General features: G+C 43.8%; 1 protein-coding gene across 1 annotated transcript in view; it reads right to left on the bottom strand.

The window, feature by feature from the left end:
- The window catches only part of LMO7 (LIM domain 7), a 326,368-nt gene that overhangs the window by 230,218 nt on the left and 70,973 nt on the right, over positions 1–25,177 (bottom strand). Inside the window, exon 2 of the mRNA XM_038762998.1 lies at positions 395–465. Coding sequence (XP_038618926.1) covers positions 395–465 — 71 coding nt within the window. The remainder of the gene's footprint in view (positions 1–394; positions 466–25,177) is intronic.

Below are 25,177 nucleotides of genomic sequence, written 5' to 3'. Positions count from 1 at the left end.
AAAATCCATTAGAACGCTTTCATTTTAACAGAAATAGATGTCTTTGATGAACCTTACTTTAATGATAACTATTCAGTCAGTCACTGTGTAGCCATGAGCAAGTCACGACTGCTTTGTGCCTTATCTGTTTCTATGGAATGAGGAGAGTGATATCAGCCTTTGAATATGCTTTGTTTGGTTTCTCAGAATTAGATTCCTATTTAATCCTTCAAAAAAAATAAATCATGAATCACATCAATACAGGGGTTAAGCTTCAATGTTATCACTTAAGGAATAGGTTGAGAAATCTTTATATTATGAACATACTTGTCATCTCATTCCTCTTGACAACTAAGGAAAAAAGAAGGGAGGAATTCAAACTTTTCTATCATCATCATATTCATTTAATACTTACTCGCACAACAGGATACCACTTTCTAGAGATGCTCGAAAATCCCGGGTTCCAAAATTCTTCTCAGTAACTGCCTGGAAGAAGGATTTCAGTGTTAATGTTGTTGTTCCTGCCTTTTCCCGTTCCACTTTCCCCTCTAACCCTGTACCATCCAATTAACTGAATTAACAGGTCTGAATTAACAGGTCCCCCTAATAGTTTAGATTGCTGTGACTTTCTGGTAAGTCATCAAAAGAATAATATGGAAATCTAAGTCTAAAAAATGTAAGACTAAATACACCAGTGGTTTATTGAGCAACTAATAGACTTTTGGACTGTGAACCCCATTTGGGACAGGCACTGTGTCTGACTTGTATCTAACCCAGCACTTAGAACAGTACTCGACACATATTAAGCACTTGAAAACCATAAGAAAATGGTAATATATACTCATACAAGCACACATACAACCATACAGAAACATATATATGTATATCTAGAAATACATATATATGTATGGAGAGAGAGGGAGAGAGAGAGAAATTTACCAATGGGTGCTGATTCATATAAATTAATCAGTGATATTTACAGGATGCAGAACACCATCCTAATCACTCGGGAGAATAATAGTAATTATAACAACAGTAATGGTGCTTGGAATAATAATAATAGCAATAGTTACGGTGCCTGTTAAGCATTTACTACATGTATGCACTGTACTAAGTGCTGGGGTAGAAACAAGATCTAATTAGGGTGGACACAGTCCCTGCTTCATATAGACTCACAGTCTAAGTAGGAGGGAGTAGGATTGAATCCTCATTTTACAGAGGAGTATGGCTTAGTGGAAAGAGCACGGGTTTGGGAGTCAGAGGTCGTGGGTTCTAATCCCTGCTCCGCCTCTCATCAGCTGTGTGATTAGGGGCAAATCACTTAACTTCTCTGTGCCTCAGTTACCTCATTTGTAAAATGGGGATTAAAACTGTGAGCCCCACGTGGGACAACCTGATTACCCTTTATCTTCCCCAGTGCTTAGTTAGCGCTTAACAAATACCATCGTTATTATTATGAGGAAGCTGAAGCCCAAGGAGTTAAATGACTTGCCCAAAGTCACACAGCAAAGTAACAGAGTTAGGATTAGAATCTAGATCCCTTTCCAGGTCCATGCTCTTTTTACTAGGCCATGTTGCTTCTTGATTACAATACAAAGGAGCAGGCATATACAGTCTTGCCCACAAGGAAGGCAAACATTAAAATGAATTAAGGTGGATATGTGCATGAGTGTCATGGAGCTGAGGAAGTGGAGAATACCATAGTGCTTAAGGGAAACTGGTCTGGAAAATCAGTAAGGCATATCCTACCAAGAGTGGGATACTCCACTTCTCGACCACTAAACAAAATTCCTGTGCAAGAAGACGGCTCAAGATCACAGGATTTGAGTCACTGATCAGGCAGACGTGGATGCCTGGGGAGCCCTTTATGCCTCCCATACCCACTGGCCTCACAAGATGTTTCAGAAGTTTAACTCACTCCTCAAAACCAGTGTCCCCTCACCGATCTCTTGCCCCTGAAGACCTGGCCATGTACTTTGAGGAAATTGAAACCATCAGACATGATCTCTATAAAATCTCCCCTGCCCTTCTCCAATTCCTCACTCCCTCCTGTCTCTCCTCAACTATCCCATCTTTCCCAGCAGTATCTCAAAAAATCTTCTCCCTCCTCTCAAAATCCACCCCCTCCAACTGTGCCTCCAATCTCTTCCCTTCACGCCTTATCAAAACGCTTGCTCCTTCTCTTCTTCCCTCCCTGACCACCATCTTCAACTATTCACTCTCCAGTGTTTTTTCCCCACTGCCTTCCAACATGCTCATGTCTCCCCCATCCTAAACAAAAAACCCTCCCTGGAATCAACTGCTCCCTCTACTTAGCACCCTCCTACCATTCTTCTCCAAACTCCTTGAGCAAGTTGTCTACACCCATGACCTCCAGTTCCTATCCTCCAAGTCTCTCCTTGATTGCCTCCAATCTGTATTCCACCTCCCTCACTCCACCAAAACTGCCCTCTCAAAGGTCACCATTGATATCCTTCTTGTCAGACCCAATGGCCTCTATTCCACCCTAATCCTCCTCAACCTCTTAGCTGCTTTCAACACTGTTGACCACCTCCTTCTCATGGAAACGTTATCCATCCTTGATGTCACTGACACGGTCTTCTCCTTGTTTTCCTATCTCTCTGATATCTCTCCTCTGCAATCTCATATTTCCTCCTGCCTTCAGGACATCTCTACTTGGATGTGCCACAGATGCCTCAAACTTAATATGTCCAAAACAGAACTCATCTTCCCACCCAAACCCTGTCCTTCCTCTGACTTTCCCATCACAGCAGACGGCACCACCATCCTCCCTGTTTCACAAGCCCAAAACCTTGGCATTATCCTCAATTCATCTTTCTCATTCAAACCACATATTTAATCTTTCACCAAGTCCTGTCATTTCAACCTTCACAACAATGCTTAAAATCCACCCTTTCCGCTCCATCCAAACTGCTATAATGTTACCCCAAGCACTTATTCTGTCTTTCCTTTATTACCGCATTAGCCTCCTTGTTGGACTTCCTGCCTCCTGTCTTTCCCTACTTCAGTCCATATTTGACTCTGCTGCTCGGATCACTCTCCAAAACCATTCAGCTCATGTTTCCCCACTCCTCAAGAACCTCCAGTGGTTGACCATCCTCTTCCACATCAAACAGAAACACTTTACCATAGTCTTTAAAGTACTCTATCCCTCTTCATATGCACAGATGATCACTCTCCCCACCTTTCATATACAACAGATGATCACTCTCCCCACCTTCAAAGCCTTATTAAAATCATATCTCCAAGAGGTTTAGCCCAAATAAGCCCTCACTTCCTCTTCTACCACTCCCATCTTTGTCACCCTTGGATCCTTTATTCATCCCTCCCTCAGCCCCACAACACCTTTGTACATATCCATAATTTATATTGATTTGCATTGATACGCATGGCATAGATATTCCTCTCGAGACTATAAGCTCATTGCTATATTGTACTCTCACAATAATAATAATAATAATAACGGCATTTGTTAAGTGCTTATTATATGCAAAGCACTGTTCTAAGCGCTGAGGAGGATACAAAGTGATTGGGTTGTCCCACGTGGGGCTCACAGTCCAAGCCTGTGCTATTTCCACTGAGTCACACTGCTTCTCTAAGTGCTTAGTACTTCATGCCTCAGTTACCCCATCTGTAAAAGGGGGACTAAGATATGTTGCCAAATTGTACTTCCCAAGCACTTAGTACAGTGCTCTGCACACAGTAAGCGCTCAATAAATATGACTGATTGATTGATAAGATTGTGAGTCCCATAGAAATAGCATGGCATAATAGATAGAGGACAGGCCTGGGATTCAGAAGGTCATGGGTTCTAAACCCGGTTCCACCACTTGTCTGCTGTGTGACCTTGGGCAAGTCACTTAACTTCTCTGTGCCTCAGTTACCTCATCTGTAAAATGAGGATCGAGACTGTGAGCCCCATGTGGGACAGGAACTGTGTCCAACCCGTTTTGCTTGTATCCATCCCACACCTAGAACAGTGCCTGGCATATAGAAAGCGCTTAATACCATAATTGTGATATGGACTGTCTCCAACCTGATTAGCTTGTATCATCAATCATATTTATTGAGCGCTTACTGTGTGCAGAGCACTGTACTAAGCGCTTGGGAAGTACAAGTTGGCAACACATAGAGACAGTCCCTACCCAACAGAGGGCTCACAGTCTAAAAGGGGGAGACAGAGAACAAAACCAAACATACTAACAAAATAAAATAAATAGAATAGATATGTATCCACCCCAACAGTTAGTAAAGGGCCTGGTACATAGCGTTTAACAAATGTGTGTTAGAGAAGCAGTGTGGCTCAGAGGAAAGAGACCCGGGCTCTGGAGTCAGAGGTCGTGGGTTCAAATCCCAGCTCTGCCAATTGTCAGCTGTGTGACTTTGGACAAGTCACTTAACTTCTCTGGGCCTCAGTTACCTCATCTGTAAAATGGGGATTAAGACTGTGAGCCCCCCATGGGACAACCTGATCACCTTGTAACCTCCCCAGCACTTAAAACAGTGCTCTGCAAATAGTAAGCGCTTAATAAATGCCATCATTATTATTATTAAATGCCATTAAATTTTTAAAAATTAATAAAACTGATGCCATTATAAAAAAGCAATCATCTCCAAATCGGTCAATTATATTTACTGAGCACTTACTATAAGCAGAGCACTGAACTAAGCACTTGAGAGAGTACAATACCCAGAATTAACAGGCACTCCCTACCCATAGCAATGCAGGTCAGTTCCACTCCCAGGGACAGGTGCTGGGTATCGGTGCAGGTATTAACTATCAGTTTGAACATTTATACACAGCAGCTCACTTTTTTTAAAATACAGAGTCTGTTGCTACCGGAAAGTCGGGCACTAAGCAATTTTCCTGACCTGATTCCTGTAGAGTAAAATAGTTTTGAGGAGTAGTGCTGATGCACAACATTTTACACTGCAATTTAACTGGCAACAAAAACAAAAAGGGAGTTCACCACAAAGCAGAAAATCTTCATGGGTGGTACAGAACTGTGAATGGCACATTGCAATCCCTTAAAATCCCATGCCAAATCGTTTTGCCGAGAAGCAGCGTGGCTCAGTGGAAAGAGCACGGGCTTTGGAGTCAGAGGTCATGGGTTCAAATCCCGGCTCCGCCAATTGTCAGCTGTGTGACTTTGGGCAAGTCACTTAACTTCTCTGTGCCTCATTTACCCCATCTGTAAAATGGGGATTAAGACTGTGAGCCCCACGTGGGACAACCTGATCACCTTGTATCCCCCCAGCGCTTTGAACAGTGTTTTGCACATAGTAAGCGCTTAACATATAATAATCATTATTATTATTATTATAAACCAAAGGGCAGAAGAATCATCATTCTTCCTGAATTTCCCCTAGGTGTGACACCAATTTTCTCAGAGGAGCTACTTGTTGAAGAGCCTTAAACACAAAGAGCATGTGCTCTGGCCACTTATTGAGCAGCTATGATTGAAAGGAAAAGAGATCAGAAACATGAGAGGCAGGATGGCCTAATGGCAAAGTGAGTCTGGGAGGCAGGAGTCCTAATCCTGGCTCTGCCCCTTGCCTGCTGTGTGACCTTGGACAAGTCACTTAACTTCGCTATGCCTCTGCTTCCTCATCTGCAAACTGGAGATTCCATACCTGCTCTCCCTTTTAATAATGATACTTCTTAAGCGCTTACTATATGCCAAGCACTGTTCTAAGCACTGACGTAGATACAAGTTAATCAAGTTGGACACAGTCCCTGTCCCACACATGGGACTCACAGTCTTAGAGGAAGAAGGATTTAATCCCCATTTTACAGATGGGGTAACTGAGGTACAGAGAAGTGACTTGCCCCAGTGGACATATAGTGGACATATGGCAGATCAGGGATTAGAACCCACGTCTTCTGAATCCCAGGCCCACCCATGTCCTTTCCACTAGGCTATGCTGCTTCTGTGTGAGTCCCATTTAAAACAGATTATGTCCTGATTATCTAGCATCTACCTCAGCACTTTATATTCATTCATTCAATCGTATTATTGAGTGCTTACTGGGTGCAGAGCACTGTACTAAGTGCTCAGGAGAGTACAATACCTGGAGAAGCAGCGTGGCTCAGTGGAAAGAGCCCAGGCTTTGGAGTCAGAGGTCATGGGTTCAAGTCCTGGCTCCCTCACTTGTCAGCTTTGTGACTTTGGGCAAGTCACTTCACTTCCCTGGGCCTCAGTTACCTCATCTGTAAATGGGGATGAAGACTGTGAGCCCCCCATGGGGCAACCTGATCACCTTGTAACCTCCCCAGTGCTTAGAACAGTGCTTTAGGGATCGTCTCTATAGGTTGCAGACTTGTACTGTACTTGCACTCTTCCTCCCTTCAAGCCACTACTGAGAGCTCACCTCCTCCAGGAGGCCTTCCCAGACTGAGCCCCTTCCTTCCTCTCCCCTTCGTCCTCCTCTCCATCCGCCCCATCTTATCTCCTTCCCTTCCCCACAGCACCTGTATATATGTATATATGTTTGTACATATTTATTACTCTATTTATTTATTTTACTTGTACATATCTATTCTATTTCATTTTGTTAGTATGTTTGGTTTTGCTCTCTGTCTCCCCCTTTTAGACTGTGAGCCCACTGTTGGATAGGGATTGTCTCTATATGTTGCCAACTTGTACTTCCCAAGCGCTTAGTACGGTGCTCTGCACACAGCAAGCACTCAATAAATACGACTGATTGATTGATTGTACTTCCCAAGTGCTTAGCACAGTGCTCTGCACACAGTAAGTGCTCAATAAATCATCATCATCAATCGTATTTATTGAGCCCTTACTATGTGCAGAGCACTGTACTAAGCGCTTGGGAAGTACAAATTGGCAACATATAGAGACAATCCCTATAAATACAATTGAATGAATGAATGAAATGCTTTGCACATAGTAAGTGCTTAATAAATGCTATTAAAAAAAATACAACAATAAACAGACATTCCTTGCCCACAACGAGCTCACAGTCTAATATAGTGGCACACAATGAGTACTTAAATACCACAGTTATACCACAGTTATTAATTATTATGTGAGAAAGAGTTCCTATATCACAGGCAGGAAGTGGCCAGAACCAGGGCTAAGGCTATGTCCAGGGCTGGAAGGAGTTGTGTGGGATGAAGGGGTTGAGCAGGGGTTTATGCCAAGCTAGCCATTGGCCTGACTGAGGAAGCCAAAACTGTGTGGACGCTCTCTCAGCCCCAGATTGGGGCTGCCACCCCTCGACCTGGGCCAGAGTGGAATGCCCTCTCTCTGCCCATCCGCCAAGCTAGCTCTCTTCCTCCCTTCAAGGCCCTACTGAGAGCTCACCTCCTCCAGGAGGCCTTCCCAGACTGAGCCCCTTCCTTCCTCTCCCCCTCGTCCCCCTCTCCATCCCCCTCATCTTACCTCCTTCCCTTCCCCACAGCACCTGTATATATGTATATATGTTTGTACATATTTATTACTCTATTTTACTTGTACATATCTATTCTATTTATTTTATTTTGTTAGTATGTTTGGTTTTGTTCTCTGTCTCCCCCTTTTAGACTGTAAGCCCACTGTTGGGTAGGGACTGTCTCTCTATGTTGCCAAGTTGTACTTCCCAAGCGCTTAGTACAGTGCTCTGCACACAGTAAGCGCTCAATACGATTGATTGATTGATTGGTTGGTTGGTTTCTGGGGGCAACAGGAGTGGCATGGAGCTTCTTCGAACCCCAGTGAAATTCTGGGGAGTTGCTTGGCCACCTCACTGCCAACCACTCCACGCAAGAACCCCTCGGTCCCATCAGACAGAAACTGCTGCTGCACATTCATTCATTCATTCATTCAATCGTATTTATTGAGCGCTTACTCTGTGCAGAGCACTGTACTAAACACTTGGGAAGTACAAGTGCACAAGAGGTCCCATCCTAGAGGCTGGAGGAGAAGCTCGTTATGGGCAGCGTATGTGTTTGTAACTGTTACACTGTACACCCTCAAGTACCTAGTATAGTGCTCTGCACACAATAAACACTCAATAAATACCACTGACTGACCTGCATCCTTCTCCCCAACCATCCCGCCAACTCTGGACTCCAGTCTCGGCTGCCCTGCTCCCCTAGGCTCAGGAGTCAACTGCCCCTAAAAGGAACCTCAAAAATAGGCTGGAGCTGTTTCTAGGCGTGGGGCCATTGTGATACTGAGGTGAGAGCCAGAAAGCAGATAATCCACACATCTAAATTCTCAAATATCCACAATTCTTGATCCAGTGGAAAGGTGCAAGATTAAATCTGTAAAATTGGCCATCTAGCACTGCTTGGGTATAATACTGTATCTGTATTTACAAATACAAAGATAGTACTTCAGAGTCTATATGGTGCATGACAAACACTCTTTTTATCTATAATAATAATAATTTTGGTATTTGCTAAGTGCTTCCTATGTGCCAAGCACTGTTCAAAGCATTGGGATAGATACAAGGTAATCAGGTTGTCCCACATGAGGCTCACAGTCTTCCTCCCCATTTTCCAGATGAGGCAACCGAGGCACAGAGAAGTGAAGTGGTTTCCCCAAGGTCACACAGTAGACAAGTGGCAGAGCTGGGATTAGAACCCACATAATAATAATAATAATGACATTTATTAAGCACTTACTATGTGCAAAGCACTGTACTAAGCGCTGGGGAGATTACAAGGAGATCAGGTTGTCCCACGGGGGGCTCACAGTCTTAATCCCCATTTTACAGATGAGGGAACTGAGGCCCAGAGAAGTGAAGTGACCTGCCCAAAGTCACACAGCTGACAATTGGCAGAGGCGGGATTCGAACCCATGACCCCTGACTCCAAAGCCCGGGCTCTTTCCACTGAGCCACGCTGCTTCTCACATCATCTGACCTCCAAGCCTGTGCTCTGCCACTAAGCCACGCTGCTTCATCTATTGATCTAACCCATATCTGACCTACCTAAAATCTATGAATATCTCAAATTGGCATGAGATGAATCCCAACTGTGGGCTTTTGGTTATGTTTATATAAATTTTATTAATTACAAGAATTAGGTGAGGAAGAGTGGAGGGCCAAAACTAATTATTAGTTGTAGTAGTAATAATAATAATAATGGCATTTGTTAAGGGCTTACTAAGTGCCAAGCATCATACTAAGCACTGGGGTAGATACAAGATAATTAGATCGGACCCAGTTTCTACCTCAAATGGAGCTCAGAGCTTAAATAATACGGTATTTCACCCACCTTTAACAGATGTTTAACCCCTTTAAACAGACAAACTAGCTCAAGGTCACCCAGCAGCCAAAATAATAATAATGATGATGATGGTATTTGTTAAGCACTTACTATGTGCAAAGTACTGTTCTAAGCGCTGGGGAGATTACAAGGTGATCAGGTTGTCCCACGGGAGGCTCACAGTTATTTAATCCCCATTTTACAGATGAGGGAACTGAGGCCCAGAGAAGTGAAGTGACTTGCCCAAAGTCACCCAGCTGATAGTCGCCAGAGCCGGGATTTGAACCCATGACCTCTGACTCCAAAGCCTGGGCTCTTTCCACTGAGCCACGCAAAATGTCAGAACCAGGATTAGAACCCAGGACCTCTGACTCCCAGGCCCACGCTTTTTCCACCAGACCATGCTGCTTCTCTAAAAATTAAAAATTTTAATATAAATTTCAAAATAAATTTCAAAATAAAAATTATTCTGAGTTAGAAAATGCATTCCATTATGCCCAAGGTAGCATTTAACTTCCTTTAATGTAAATGAACAGTTTTAAAAAAGTATATTTCAAAAAGGGAAGCAGTTTAGACTCTTCTCCATCTTCCCCCCTTTTAAATGGACTACTATACATTTCAGGAACTACTCTCAAATAATAATAATAATAATAATGATAATGGCATTTATTAAGCACTTACTATGTGCAAAGCACTGTTCTAAGCGCTGGGGAGGTTACAAGGTGATCAGGTTGTCCCCCGTGGGGCTCACAGTCTTCATCCCCATTTTACAAGTGAGGTAACTGAGGCACGGAGAAGTGAAGTGACTTGCCCAAAGTCATACAGCTGACAAGTGGCGGAGCCGGGATTTGAACCCATGACCTCTGACTCCATAAGCCTGTGCTCTTTCCACTGAGCCACGCTGCTTCTCGTGGAAGCAGTCAAATCAGTCAAATACTATTGACTGATTCAGTTTACTCTTCCAATTTCCTAGTCCTCACCATTAGGTGGTGAGAGTGAAAGCTCAATTATTCCTGCCTGCCAACCTCTGGTGAAAAGCAATTTTAAAAGTAATTGTGTAATAACACATGGTTGTGTCTGTGGGGAAAGTATACCGAAGGAAGAGGTGACCTCCCAGGTTTCTCTCCGCTTGCTCTGCTCAGCAGGAGTCATAATAATAATGGCATTTGTTAAGCGCTTACTACGTGCAAAGCACTGTGCTAAGCGCTGGGGAGGATATAAGGTGATCAGGTTGTCCCACGTGGGGCTCACCATCTTAATCCCCATTTTACAGATGAGGTAACTGAGGCTCAGAGAAGTTAAGTGACTAGCCCGAGGTTACACAGCAGATGTGGTGGTGTCGGGATTTGAACCCATGACCTCTGACTCCAAAGCCCGGGCTCTTTCCACTGAGCCACGCTGCTTCTGCTTCTGAGACATGAGTCATGTCTGCCACCCCTGCAGATGGCAAGGAGGAGTGAGAAGGGTCAGGAAGGGGAAGTGAAGCTAGGGGAGGTGAGGGGTTTGGGGTGGGATGAAGGAGGTCAAAAGAGGAGGACCACCAACTACCTCTTCAGAGCAGAGGGAGGGAGCAAGGGGTGGGCAAGGACGGGCACCTAATTGGCCCTGAAGGGATCAAAAGCATGGTGGTAACCTCCGCCTTCCCTCTTGCCACAGCAGGTCCCTGTTTCCAGCACGCTCTGGGCTCCCCGGGCCACGGTTCATTCATTCATTCAATCGGATTTATCATCATCAATCGTATTTATTGAGCGCTTACTGTGTGCAGAGCACTGTACTAAGCGCTTGGGAAGTACAAGTTGGCAACATACAAAGACGGTCCCTACCCAACAACGGGCTCACAGTCTAGAAGGGGGAGACCGACAACGAAACATGTGGACAGGTGTCAAGTCATCAGAATAAATAGAAGTAAAGCTAGATGCACATGATTAACAAAATAAATAGAAGAGTATTTGAAAGCTGCTCCTCCGTCCCCGCTGAGATTTTGAGCCTATTGTATGAATCTGAGTTGTGTTTTAACGTTTCATCCCTGATGTGTCTGTTTCCAAGCCCTTCTCCTCATTTAAAAGCTCTTAGACTATGTGCCCCTTGAAAGATTGGGACTGGATCTAATTTTCACCTGTGCACTCTTTCTCCCAAAACTTAGTACAGTGTTCTGCAGTAGGGGACCTCAACTAAATATTTTACCCACTAGCCTTTTGTAGTTAAAGCAAGATAGTTGGGGAAAGATTGCAACTTGTCTCTATATGTTGCCAACTTATACTTCCCAAGCGCTTAGTACAGTGCTCTGCACACAGTAAGCGCTCGATAAATACGATTGAATGAATGCTTTTCCCCCTTCTAGACTGTGAGCCCGCTGTTGGGTACGGACCGTCTCTATGTGTTGCCAACTTGTACTTCCCAGGCGCTTAGTACAGGGCTCTGCACACAGTAAGTGCTCAATAAATAAATATGATTGAATGAATGCATGTACTAAGCAATTAATAAATGCCATGACTACTACTAGGAGCTTCAGGGTCTCCCGGTGGCCAGACCGCTGAGGAGCTCGCTGCCACAACACAGAGAACCAGAAGCCTGGTATTATTGAACTTCTCTATTATCAGGGAGGCTGTGGCAATTGTAATAATAATAATGGCATTTTTTGAGTTCTTACTATGTGTCAAGGGCTGTTCTAAGTGCTTACTGTGTGTCAAACACTGTTCTAAGCATTTATTACGTGTCAAGCACCTCGGTAGCTGCAAGTTAATAAGGCTGGACACGGCCCCTGTCCCACTTGGGGCTCACAGTCTGAATCCCCATTTTACTGATGAGGTAACTGAGGCCCAGAGAAGTGAAGCGACTTGCCCAAGTCACAAAGCAGAGGAGTGACAGAGCTGGGATTAGAACCCAGGACCTTCTGACTTCCAAGCCCATGTTCTGTCCATTAGGCCTCACTGCTTTTAATACCATCTGTTGTCTGAAAGGCTAAAGGACTTGAAGACTTCCCCTTCCCACGTATTCTTCACAAATTCAATTTCACCTCATAGTTTTGAATTGTTGTCTTTGTTATTGATTGATGCTTCGGTTCTTCATATCTTTCCCACTTGGAATGTAAATCTCATAGGGGGCCAGCAACATCTCTGATCTTATTATCCCGTATTTACCCCAGCACTTGGGACAGTACTCAGCTCTTAACAAAAATTATAAATAACATCCTTTAATCGAGGGGGGAAACTTGGCTGTGATAGCGTGGAAATTAGTTCCACAAAGGAGTCCCTTCTGTGAAGAGAAAACTGTGCCTGGCACTGCAAACAGAAAACACAATATCACAGCAAAGGAGTAGGTGGGGAGTGGGGGGAGAGAGGGAGGGAAAGAGGGAGGGAGAGAGAGACAGAGGGAGAGACAGAGGGAGAGAAATCATCATCATCATCATCAATCGTATGTATTGAGCGCTTACTATGTGCAGAGCACTGTACTAAGCGCTTGGGAAGTACAAATTGGCAACATATAGAGACAGTCCCTACCCAACAGTGGGCTCACAGTCTAAAAGGGGGAGACAGAGAACAAAACCAAACATACTAACAAAATAAAATAAATAGAATAGATATGTACAAATAAAATAAATAGAGTAATAAATATGTACAAATATATATACAGGTGAAATAGGGAGAAAGAGAGCCTATACATGGGGTGCGGGATGTAAGCAGCCCTTTCAGTCACACACTGGCCCTTTCACATACACACACCCCCAAATTTCTGTCCATGAGGTAACGGAGGCATACGACGACTGCCTTGAGGTCACCGTAGGCAATATCAGAATTAGAAACTGTTTGTCACTGATATAAAGGATTTTCTACTAGACTCCTAAGATTCAGTGAGGTGTGGAAGGTACGTTTCCAAGATAATAGGAAGAGGTCAAATGGATCACTGCCTGCCCTTGGCCAAGGGAGAAATCAAGAGATCCAGATAAGAGGAAAAATCTTAAGAGATCTGTAAAGTGAAGGCAGGGTGTGGATGTGCTTTCGCAAAGCAGTGTGCCTTATTTACTTTTACCTGGGCTCGGGAAACTAGGTGGCACAGGGTTTCAGTGTTTGCTCATTTGTATGAATCACTCATTTCACAAATGTATCACACCTTTAAATAACTTGATAATGAGTTAGGTTTCAACACATGCAATACTCTATGACTCATTACATTTTTATTTTCGGTCTTAATCCTCCTCTTTGTGGGCTAATGCTTATTTTTTTAACCTCTCTCCAAAATGGCCACATTTATTTTTAGCGGTTTTTAACCATTCTTTTGTAAAGACTTTCTTGGCCTTTGGTTTCTAATTAACATTAAACTCCAAAGCACTTTGGCAAATGATGGGGGGGGGGGGGGTGTATCCAAATATATTGTCAGTTTACACAGGGCACACATATAAGGACATCATTCTACGATAACACTACTGAGGCAAAGCTTATTTATGGGGTAAAAAGGTAATCCATACTATTTATTGCCCCTCTCAGGATCACTCCTGGAGAGTTTCTAGTACTCCTCCAGTCTCAGCTATTGGAGGGAGGAGAGTCAAGCAGAGGCCTACCCATTCCATTCCTGGCTTGGGAAGTGGCTGGCGAGTGGAAGGCCATCTGCAAAGAGTCAAAACTCCCATGTGCTGGGCAGCAACGTCATGGGAGAGAGTCAAGGGCTGAGTCTCAAGTTTCCTGCACGGAAGAAGGCTGTGGTAAACCACTTCCATATTTCTACCAAGAAAAAACTCTATCATCATCATCAATCGTATTTATTGAGCGCTTACTGTGTGCAGAGCACTGTACTAAGCGCTTGGGAAGTACAAATTGGCAACATATAGAGACAGTCCCTACCCAACAGTGGGCTCACAGTCTAAAAGGGGGAGCATGGAGTATGGATCCACTACCAGAACGATTGCAGGTGGAAGTGGGACATTCTGGGAGAGATGTGTCCGTGGAGTCGCTATGGGTCGGAAATGACTCGATAGCATAAGACAAATATTTACCGCATACTTACTGCGTGCAGAGCATTGTACTAAGTGTTACAATAGAGGTCGTCAATATCAATCAATCAATTGTATTTATTTAGCGCTTACTGTGTACAGAGCACTGTACTAAGCGCTTGGGAAGTACAAGTCAGCAACACATAGAGAAAGTCCCTACCCAACAGCGGGCTCACAGTCTAGAAGGGGGAGACAAGAGAACAAAACCAAACATACTAACAAAATAAAATAAATAGAATAGATATGTACAAGATAAATAAATAGAGTAATAAATATGTACAAACATATATACATATACACAGGTGCTGTGGTGAAGGGAAGGAGGTAAGATGAGGGGATGGAGAGGGGGACGAGGGGGAGAGGAAGGAAGGGGTATGATCCCTACCCTCAAGGAGAATACATTCCATGGTAGCCAATGTCCCCCATTCACCATCCCCATTTTTGGCTTTTGCTGTCTCCCAGTTGGAGCTTTGCATGGGTTGGAAATAATAATAGTAATAGTAGTAACTGCGGCATTGTTAAGCACTTACTATATGCCATTCATTCATTCATTCATTCAATCGTATTTATACCAGGCATTATACTAAGCTCTGGAGTGGATACAAGCAAATCAGGTTGAACACAGTCCCTCATGGGGCTCTCCGCCCTAATCCCCATTTCACAACTGAGGTAGCTGAGACCCAGAGAGGTGAAGTGACTTGCCCAAGGTCACAACAGAAGACAGGGGGCAGAGCCGGTATTAGAACCCAGGTCAGTCAATCAATCGTATTTATTGAGCGCTTACTGTGTGCAGAGCACTGTACTCAGTGCTTGGGAAGTACAAGTTGGCAACACATAGAGACGGTCCCTACCCAACAGCGGGCTCACAGTCTAAAAGGGGGAGACAGAGAACAAAACCAAACATACTAACAAAATAAAATAAATAGAATAGATATGTACAAGTAAGATAAATGGAGTAATAAATATGTACAAACATATACATATACACGGGTGCTGTGGGGAACGGAAGGAGGTAAGATGGGGGGGTTGGAGAGGGGGATGAGGGGGAGAGGAAGGAAAGGGTATGATCCCTACCCTCAAGGAGAATACATTCCATGGTAGCCACTGTCCCCCATTCACCATCCCCATTTTTGGCTTTTGCTGTCTCCCAGTTGGAGCTTTGCATGGGTTGGAAATAATAATAATAATAGTAGTAACTGTGGCACTGTTAAGCACTTACTATATGCCATTCATTCATTCATTCAATCGTATTTACGCCAGGCATTATACTAAGCACTGGAGTGGATACAAGCAAATCAGGTTGAACACAGTCCCTCATGGGGCTCTCCGCCCTAATCCCCATTTCACAACTGAGGTAGCTGAGACCCAGGGGAGTGAAGTGACTTGCCCAAGGTCACAACAGAAGACAGGGGGCAGAGCCGGTATTAGAACCCGGGTCCTTCTGACTCTCAGGCCTGTGCTCTATTCATTTGCTACACAAATCTGGACACCCCTCGGCCTCAATCATGGTTCGTAGATCATCCTGACCTACTTGTTAGCTCCCCCCAAAATAGACAAATTCAGACCCAACTGGAGGTGGCCCAAACCTCACTAGATAATGATGACGATGGTATCTGTTAAGTGCTTTCTGTGTGCCAAGCACTGTTCTAAGCACTGGAATGAAAAGCAGCGTGAACTAGTGGAAAGGCCACTAGTCTGGGTGTCAGAGGACATGGGTTCTAATCCCGGCTCCGCCACTTGTCTGCTCTGTGATCCTGGACAGGTCACTTCACTTCTCTGGGCCTCGGTTTCCTCATCTGTAAAAGGGGGATTGAGACTGTGAGCCCCAGGTGGGACAGGGACTGTATCCAAGCTGATTATCTTGCATCTACTCCAGTGCTTAGCACAGTGTCTGAAACCAAGTGCCTAAATAGCGTGGCTCAGTGGAAAGAGCACGGGCTTTGGAGTCAGAGTTCATGGGTTCAAATCCCGGCTCCGCCAATTGTCAGCTGCGTGACTTTGGGCAATTCACGCAACTTCTCTGGGCCTCAGTTCTCTCATCTGTAAAATGGGGATTAAGACTGTGAGCCCCCCATGGGACAACCTGATCACCTTGTAAACTCCCCAGCGCTTAGAACAGTGCTTTGCACATAGTAAGCGCTTAATAAATGCCATCATTATTATTATTATTAATACCACAGTTCCTTCATTTTATTTAAATAAGGCCACCTCCCATAGTCCACCGTGACCCCTTTCATTCACCGATTCATTCAATCATATTTATTGAGCATTTACTGTGTGCCAAGCACGTACTAAGCACTTGGAAGAGTACAACATAACAATAAACAGACATATTCCCTGCCCACAATGAGCTTACAGTCTAGAGGGGAGACAGATGTTAATGTACATAAATAAATTACAGATATGTGCAGAAGTGCTGTGGGACTGGGAGGGAAGGTTAAATAAAGGGAGCAAGTCAGGGTGACACAGAAGGGAACAGGAGAAGACGAAAGGGGGGCTTAGTCAAGGAAGGCCCTTTAATTGCAGCAACAGCAGCATTGAACACCTACAGCGTGCTAAACACTTTGTACCAGTAACAGGGAGCGTACAATATCATTATTAATTGTATTTATCAAGTGCTTACTCTGTACAAAGCACTGTACTAAGTGCTTAGGAGAGTACAATATATTATCAAACACATTAGAGAAGCAGCATGGCTCAATGGAAAGAGCACAGACTTTGGAGTCGGAGGTCATGGGTTCAAATCCCGGCTCCACCACTTGTCAGCTGTGCGACTTTGGGCAAGTCACTTCACTTCTCTGGGCCTCAGTTACCTCATCTGTAAAATGGGGATTAAGACCGTGAGCCCCATTGGGACAACCTGATCACCTTGTAACCTCCCCATGACTTAGAACAGGGCTTTGCCTTTTAGACTGTGAGCCCACTGTTGGGTAGGGACTGTCTCTATATCTTGCCAACTTGTAATTCCCAAGTGCTTAGTACAGTGCTCTGCACACAGTAAGCGCTCAATAAATACGATTGATTGATTGATTGCACATACTAAGCGCTTAATAAATGCCATTATTATTATTACCTGCATACAACAAGCACACAGTTTAGAGGGATAAAAGAAGAACACTCAAGTTCACCATTACATAGGCCCTCCACATAAAATAGGGAGTTATGGTAGTCTGGCAGGGTAGGAAGGCTCCTCAGGCAGCCCAAACTACGATGGATTGTGATTTGTCCGGCCCCATCTGGGGCTCCGGTGCCATCATCATCATCATCATCATCAATCGTATTGATTGAGCGCTTACTATGTGCAGAGCACTGTACTAAGCGCTTGGGAAGTACAAATTGGCAACCTATAGAGACAGTCCCTACCCAACAGTGGGCTCACAGTCTAAAAGGGCGAGACAGAGAGCAAAACCAAACATACTAACAAAATAAAATAAATAGGATAGATATGTACAAGTAAAATAGAGTAATAAATATGTACTAAGTAAATAAAGTAATAAATATGGTGCCAGGGCGACCATAGGCAGGGTCTAGTCAAGCAGAACTACAATCCATCAACCAATCGTATTTATTGAGCGCTCACTGTGTGCAGAGCACTGTACTAAGCGCTTGGGAAGTACAAGCTGGCAACATATAGAGACAGTCCCTACCCAACAGTGGGCTCACAGTCTAGAAGCAAGGTGGCCCCAGCCATCTGTGACCACTCGCAGCTTAGTACAGTGCTCTGCACATAGTAAGCGCTCAATAAATATGATTGATTGATTGATTGCAGCCAAGTGTGTAGAGGTTGCCTAATGCTTCCAAGGCAACAGCAGAGCCAGCAAGTCACAGGCAGAAGCATTTCTGCCTCTTAAGCCCCCACGCCTCCTCACCTGGGCCAACAGGAAGATGGGTATCAGCACTCCTCCCTCCACCCACTAGAGAAGTGGGGCATGTCTCTAGCCAAAATGATGACTGCCCATCCCTGCTCTATCCCAATCATTCACCTGTGAGCTTCCCCTTACCAAGTCAGCAGGAGCATCGCAGTTGGGCACCGAGCAGTGAGTTGCTTCCTCAAAACTGGTGACTGACTAATACGGTGTGGTGGATAGAGTCCGGGCCTGAGAGTCAAAGGGTCTGGGTTCTAATCCCCCACCGCCACTTGTCTGCTGTAACCTTGGGGAAGTCACTTCACTTCTCTGTGCCTCAGTTACCTCATCCGTAAAATGTACTAAGTGCTTAGGAGAGTACAATATATTATCAAACACATTAGAGAAGAAGCATGGCTCAATGGAAAGAGCACAGACTTTGGAGTCGGAGGTCATGGGTTCAAATCCCGGCTCCACCACCTGTCAGCTGTGTGACTTTGGGCAAGTCACTTCACTTCTCTGGGCCTCAGTTACCTCATCTGTAAAATGTACTAAGTGCTTAGGAGAGTACAATATATTATCAAACACATTAGAGAAGAAGCATGGCTCAATGGAAAGAGCACAGACTTTGGAGTCGGAGGTCATGGGTTCAAATCCCGGCTCCACCATTTGTCAGCCGTGTGACTTTGGGCAAGTCACTTAACTTCTCTGGGCCTCAGTTACCTCATCTGTAAAATGGGGATTAAGACTGTGATCCCCCTTGGGACAACCTGATCACCTTGTAACCTCCCCATCACTTAGAACAGTGCTTTGCCTTTTAGACTGTGAGCCCACTGTTGGGTAGGGACTGTCTCTATATGTTGCCAACTTGTAATTCCCAAGCGCTTAGCACAGTGCTCTGCACACAGTAAGCACTCAATAAATACGATTGATTGATTGACTGCACATACTAAGCACCTCATCTGTACTACCTCATCTGTAAAATGGGAATTGAGACCGTTGGCCCCATGTGGGACAGGAACTGTGTCCAACACCATTTGCTTGTATTCCACCCCAGTGCTTAGAACAGTGCCTGGTACATAGTACCACAATTATTATTATTATTGTTATTACCTACTATCCCCCTGCATCCTTGAACTGCCAAGGCAATGTAAAAATGACTGGTAATGCAGTTACAATAAAAGTCTGGACTGAGGGCAGGGTATAATCACTCAAGCCATTTGACTGGAATCTCAAGACAAGTCTTCAGAAGACAACTGAAGGGTGGGAGAAACATTTATTCATTCAACCGTATTTATTCAGTGCTTTCTGTGTGCAGAGCACCGTACTAAGTGCTTGGAAAGTACAATTCAGCAACAAATAGAGACAATCCCTACCCAACAACGGGCTCACAGTTTAGAAGGGGGGCAGACAATCATCAAAACAAGTAAACAGGCATCAACAGCATTAATATAAGCAGAATTTCATATCATTAATAAAATAAATAGAATATCATCATCATCATCATCAATCGTATTTATTGAGCGCTTACTATGTGCAGAGCACCGTACTAAGCGCTTGGGAAGTACAAATTGGCAACATATAGAGACAGTCCCTACCCAACAGTGGGCTCACAGTCTAAAAAATACGTACATATGCACACAAGTGCTGTGGGGCAGGGAGGGGGGTAGAGCAGAGGGAGAGATTAGGGGCAATGGGGAGGGGAGGCGGAGTAGAGGAAAAGGGGGGATCAGTCTGGAAAGGCTTCCTGGAAGAGGTGAGCTTTCAGTAGGGCTTTGAAGCAGGGAAGAGAGATAGTTTGGTGGATGTGAGGAGGGAGGGCATTCCGGGCCAGGGGGAGGACGTGGACTGGAGGTCGATGGCGGGACAGGCGAGAACAAGGCACAGTGAGGAGGTTAGCGGCAGAGGAGCGGAGGGTGCGGGCTGGGCTATAGAAGGAAAGAAGGGAGGTGAGGTAGGAGGGGGCGAGGGGATGGACAGCTTTGAAGCTGATAGTTGGGAGTTTTTGCTTGATATGGAGGTTGATAGGCAATCTCTGGAGATTTTTGAGGAGGGGGGGGTGACATGCCCAGAGTATTTCTGTAAAAAGATAATCCGGGAGCAGTGTGGCCTAGTGGAAGGCGCTAGTTTCTGGTAGTGAGAGCACCTGGGCTCTATCCCAGTTCCACCACTTGACTGTTCGGTGACCTTAAGCAAGTCACTTAAGTTATCTGTGCCTCAGTTTCCTCAGCTGCAAAATGAGAATTCACGAGAAGCAGCATGGTATTGTGGATAAAGCACAAGCCTGGCAGTCAGAAGGTGATAGGTTCTAATCCCGCCTCCACCACTCGTCTGCTGGGTGACCTTGGGCAAGTGAAGTGAAGTGACCAGTCACTTCACTGGGCCTCAGTTTCCTCATCTGTAAAATGGGGAATTAAGACTGAGAACCCCATGTGGGACAGAGACTGTGTCCAACCTCATAAAATTGTATCTGTCCCAGCACATAGAACAGTGCTTGGCACATAATAAGCGCCAAACAAATACCGAAATTATTACTATTCCAGCACTTAGAACAGTGCCTGGCACACAGTAAGCGCTTAATAAATACCATAATTATTATTACTTCTGCACCCTACTACATAATAATGATAATAATAATAGGAATCATCAAGTACTTACTACATGTCAAGCACTCTACTAAGCGCTGGGGTAAATAAAAGCTAATCAGGTTGTCCACAATCCCTGTCCCAGAAGAGGCTAACAGTCCAAATAGAAGGGAATAGAGTTTAATCCCCATTTTGAGGGTGAGGTAACAGAAGCACAGAAAATGTTAAGTGACTTGCCCAAGATCATACAGTAGGATAGTGCTAGTTGAAAAGAGCTTGGACCTGGGCGTCAGAGGATCTGTGACTTAATCCCATTCCGCCACCTGCCTTTTGTGTGATTTTGGGCAAGTCACTTAACTTCCCTGTGCCTCAGTTTCATTATCTGTTAAATGGGGATTCAATATTTGTTCTCTCTCCTACTAAGATTGAGTCCCATGTGGGACAGGGTCTGTGTCTGACCTGATTATCTTGTGTCTCCTCCAGCACCTAATGCCTTGCTTGGCATAGAGTAAGTGCTCAACAAATACCACAGCAGTTATTATTATTATTATTATTATTTATGAACTAAAACTTGGAGGGGACAGTCCACGGTCACCTCACCATACCCAGACTGAGTTCCCTTTTCCTCTCCTCTTCCCCTCCCCATCACCCCCCGGCCCTACCTCCTTCCCCTCCCCACATCACTTGTATATATTTGTACATATTTATTTTACTTGTACATATTTACTACTCTATTTTATTAATGATGTGCATATAGCTTTAATTCTATTTATTCTGAAGGTTTGGACACCTGTTTACATGTTTTGTTTTGTTGTCTGTCTCCCCCTTCTAGACTGTGAGCCCATTGTTGGGTAGGGGCCGCCTCTATATGTTGCCAATTTGTACTTCCCAAGCGCTTAGTACAGTGCTGTGCTCACAGTAAGCGCTCAATAAATACAATTGAATGAATTAATTAATTAATTAATAATAGTGGCAGAGCCAGGATTAAAACCCAGGACCTCTGACTCCCAAGCCCATTCTCTTTCCACTAGACTATGCTATTTTCCTTCCCACTTAGACTGTGAGACCCATACAGGACAAGGATTGTGTCTGACCTGAATAGTTTGCACTTACCCCAGTGCTTGGCACATAGTAAGTGTTTAACAAACACCATTATTATTATTGGGATGATGGGTCTTGGGGTCATACTACTCAGCACATAGTGAGCGCTTAACAAATGCCATCATTATTATTATTCTAATACTGAACATATGTGACTGAAAAAAGTGCAGTAACAACATCTCCAAAAGAGCAAAATATTAAACTGCAAGGGAAAGAATTAATCATTTTGAGTTTACCTTCTGAAATCAAATGCATTCAAGGGAAAATTTAGACACAAGATATTCAGGATCTCAAGTCTGCTTGAAAGACTAATAGCTGGCTCCATCAGTAGCCAGAGATGATTGAAGGGTGAGACAGAGACAAATATAGAAAGACAAGGAGGCCAGAGAGTTTTAGGGCATAAGCTAGAGTTCCTTATTCATTATTTTGACAGATTTCAGAATTTTGCCGTTGAAGTCAAATCTCCCAACAAATAACAGAAAATATTTGATAAATGATATTATGATGGTCACCCCATCTGAGAAAGAGAACATATAAAGCATAAAATTTACATTTTATAAAAAGAATAGAGATTCTAAATACAAGCACCTTCAATAAATGAAAAAGAGAAATGTGATTTTTAAAAAAAGATTAGGCCAATAACCAATTTGAATGTCAAGATGCCCAAAGGGAAGGAAAACCAAACACTTCTAACACTGATATAAATTTCACTGAGGTGAAAGGTGATCCTTTCTGATCTCACACTAGGTAATCTATATATTATAGAAATTGTCCTGGGGATGGCAAAAAAAAAAAGAAAAAAAAGAAGGTGGAAGGAAGGGAGGGAAGAGAGAGGGAGAGATACAAGATAGATACGTCGAGGGAGAGGGAGAGAGAGATATCTTGGAGAAACAACGTGGCCTAGTGAAAAGATCATGAACTTGGGAGTCAGAGGACATGGGTTCCAATTCCAGCTCTGCCACTTACCAGCTCTGAGCCTTGGGCAAGTCCCAACTTCTCTGTGCCTCAGTTCCTTCATCTGTAAAATGAGGATTCAATCCTTGTTCTCCCTCCTACTTAAAATGAGACCTGATTATCTTGTATCTATCCCAGCACTAAGTACAGTGCTTGGCACATAAGTGTTTAACAAATATTATTATCATTAATAATAATAAGCTGGAGAGAAAAGGGAGGACTGGGGCAAGGACAGAGGAGAAAGATGACTGATTCAAGATGAGATTAGGAACTCCCCAAAGACAACCAATCATTCATATAGGATTTAATTGCCTCATCTTGCAATTGCCATAAACAACATCCAATACAGAGAGGCTCTTGAAGCATTTGACGAAAGGAAACATTTTACAACTGTCAGGTTTTCAACTGGCACATCTGAGTCACTGAAACCCACTCTGCTTGGAGACCACTGCAACAGTAACTTGATATCCCTAAGCAACAAGGCATTGCTACGCAACGTATTTCTAAGACTAACGGAAATCTTTCAAGTCATATTAAGCTTTTAAAATTCCACTTTTTGTACAAGTGGTAACCTTCAGCAGTGATTTGGAAACTTTAGGACTAGGTAGGTTGAACAGCAGTCAGGTGAATGATGTACAAAAGTACAAGCAGTATTCCCAAAATTCATACGCAGATACCGCCAATATAAGGGTTATTGTACCTGCTTCATCCTGGATATTAGTGCGAATGGGTTGATTATATTTAAAGGTCAAACAATGATAGTAGGAAAAAACAGTGAGAAATGAAGAATTCTAGCCAGCATGCTAGTGCTATTTAGGAAATACCAGTAGTAACAGAATATCATTGTGTAATAATAATAATAACAATTGTGGTATTCGTTAAACCCTTATGTGCAAGGCACTGCACTAAGTGCTGGGGTAATAATAATAATAATGGCATTTATTAAGCACTTAGTATGTGCAAAGCACTGTTCTAAGTGCTGTGGCAGGGGGTGGGGGGGGAATACAAGGTGATCAGGTTGTCCCACAGTCTTCATCCCCATTCTCCAGATGAGGTAACTCAGGCATAGAGAAGTGAAGTGACTTGCCCAAAATCACACAGCTGACAAGTACAAGTGACAATTTGTACTTCCCAAGCGCTTAGTACAGTGCTCTGCACACAGTAAGCGCTCAATAAATACGATTGATGATGAAGTGGCGGAGCCTGGATTTGAACCAACGACCTCTGACTCCAAAGCCCGGGCTCTTTCCACTGAGCCACGCTGCTTCTCAAGCTAATCAGGTTGGACACAGTCTCTGTCCCACATGGGTTTACAGTCGTAATCCCCATTTTATAAATGAGGTAACTGAGGCCCAGAGAAGTTAAGTGACTTGCCCAAGGTCACACAGCAGATTTGTGAGGGAGATGGGATTAGAATCCAGGGTCTTCTGACTCCCGGGCCCGGGCTCTATCCACTAAGCCATACTGCTTCTCAAAATGCCCACTGGAAGCAATGCACTGCACTAAGCACTTTGGAAATACAAAACAAAGAAGTGGTATGTTCCCTGGCCGCAAGGAGCTTACACTTTAATGGGAAAGACAGGCATAATCAGTGGTATTTGCTGAGCACATTTATGCGCAGAGCACTATACTAAGTGCTTGGGAGAGTACAACAGATAAAAGCTTACAGTCTAAAGAGGGAGACAGACATTAATATAAGTTATGGATATGAACATAAGCACATATATTATCATCATCAATCATATTTATTGAGCGCTTACTGTGTGCAGAGCACTGTACTAGGCGCTTGGGAAGTACAAAATTGGCAACATATAGAGACAGTCCCTACCCAACAGTGGGCTCACAGTCTAAAAGTCTATATTTACAGTCTATATTATGTACATAAGTACAAAACATTTACAAATAGGATAATCAAAACAAATAATTGAACATGAAATTGAATAAACATAGGAACATAAGTCCTGGAGTTGAGTGTAAAATAAATAAATAAGTTCTAGAGATGGCCACTGAGCTAATTCAACTTGGGGAGGGCATATTAGAAGACTGGAAGTAAGGAATGTGTCTTTCAACTCTTTTGTACTCTCCCATAATAATAATAATAATAATAATAATAATAATAATGACATTTATTAAGCGCTTACTATGTGCAAAGCACTGTTCTAAGCGCTGGGGAGGTTACAAAGTGATCAGGTTGTCCCATGGGGGGCTCACAGTCTTCATCCCCATTTTACAGAGGAGGTAACTGAGGCACAGAGAAGTGAAGTGACTTGCCCAAAGTCACACACCTGACAATTGGCAGAGCTGGGATTTGAACCCATGACCTCTGACTCCAAAGCCCGGGCTCTTTCCATTGAGTCAAGCTGCTTCTCCCACACACTTATCCATACAGTGCACTTCACAGATTAAGGGCTCAATAAATGTGATGGATTGACACTGGAAGGGACGGGGTTTCAAGAGGGATCTCAATATGGGGAGATAGGTGGCCTGTCAG

Source organism: Tachyglossus aculeatus, chromosome 2, assembly GCF_015852505.1.
Source record: "Tachyglossus aculeatus isolate mTacAcu1 chromosome 2, mTacAcu1.pri, whole genome shotgun sequence".
NCBI classification, from domain to species: domain Eukaryota; kingdom Metazoa; phylum Chordata; class Mammalia; order Monotremata; family Tachyglossidae; genus Tachyglossus; species Tachyglossus aculeatus.
This window is presented reverse-complemented; position numbering and strand designations above follow the sequence as displayed.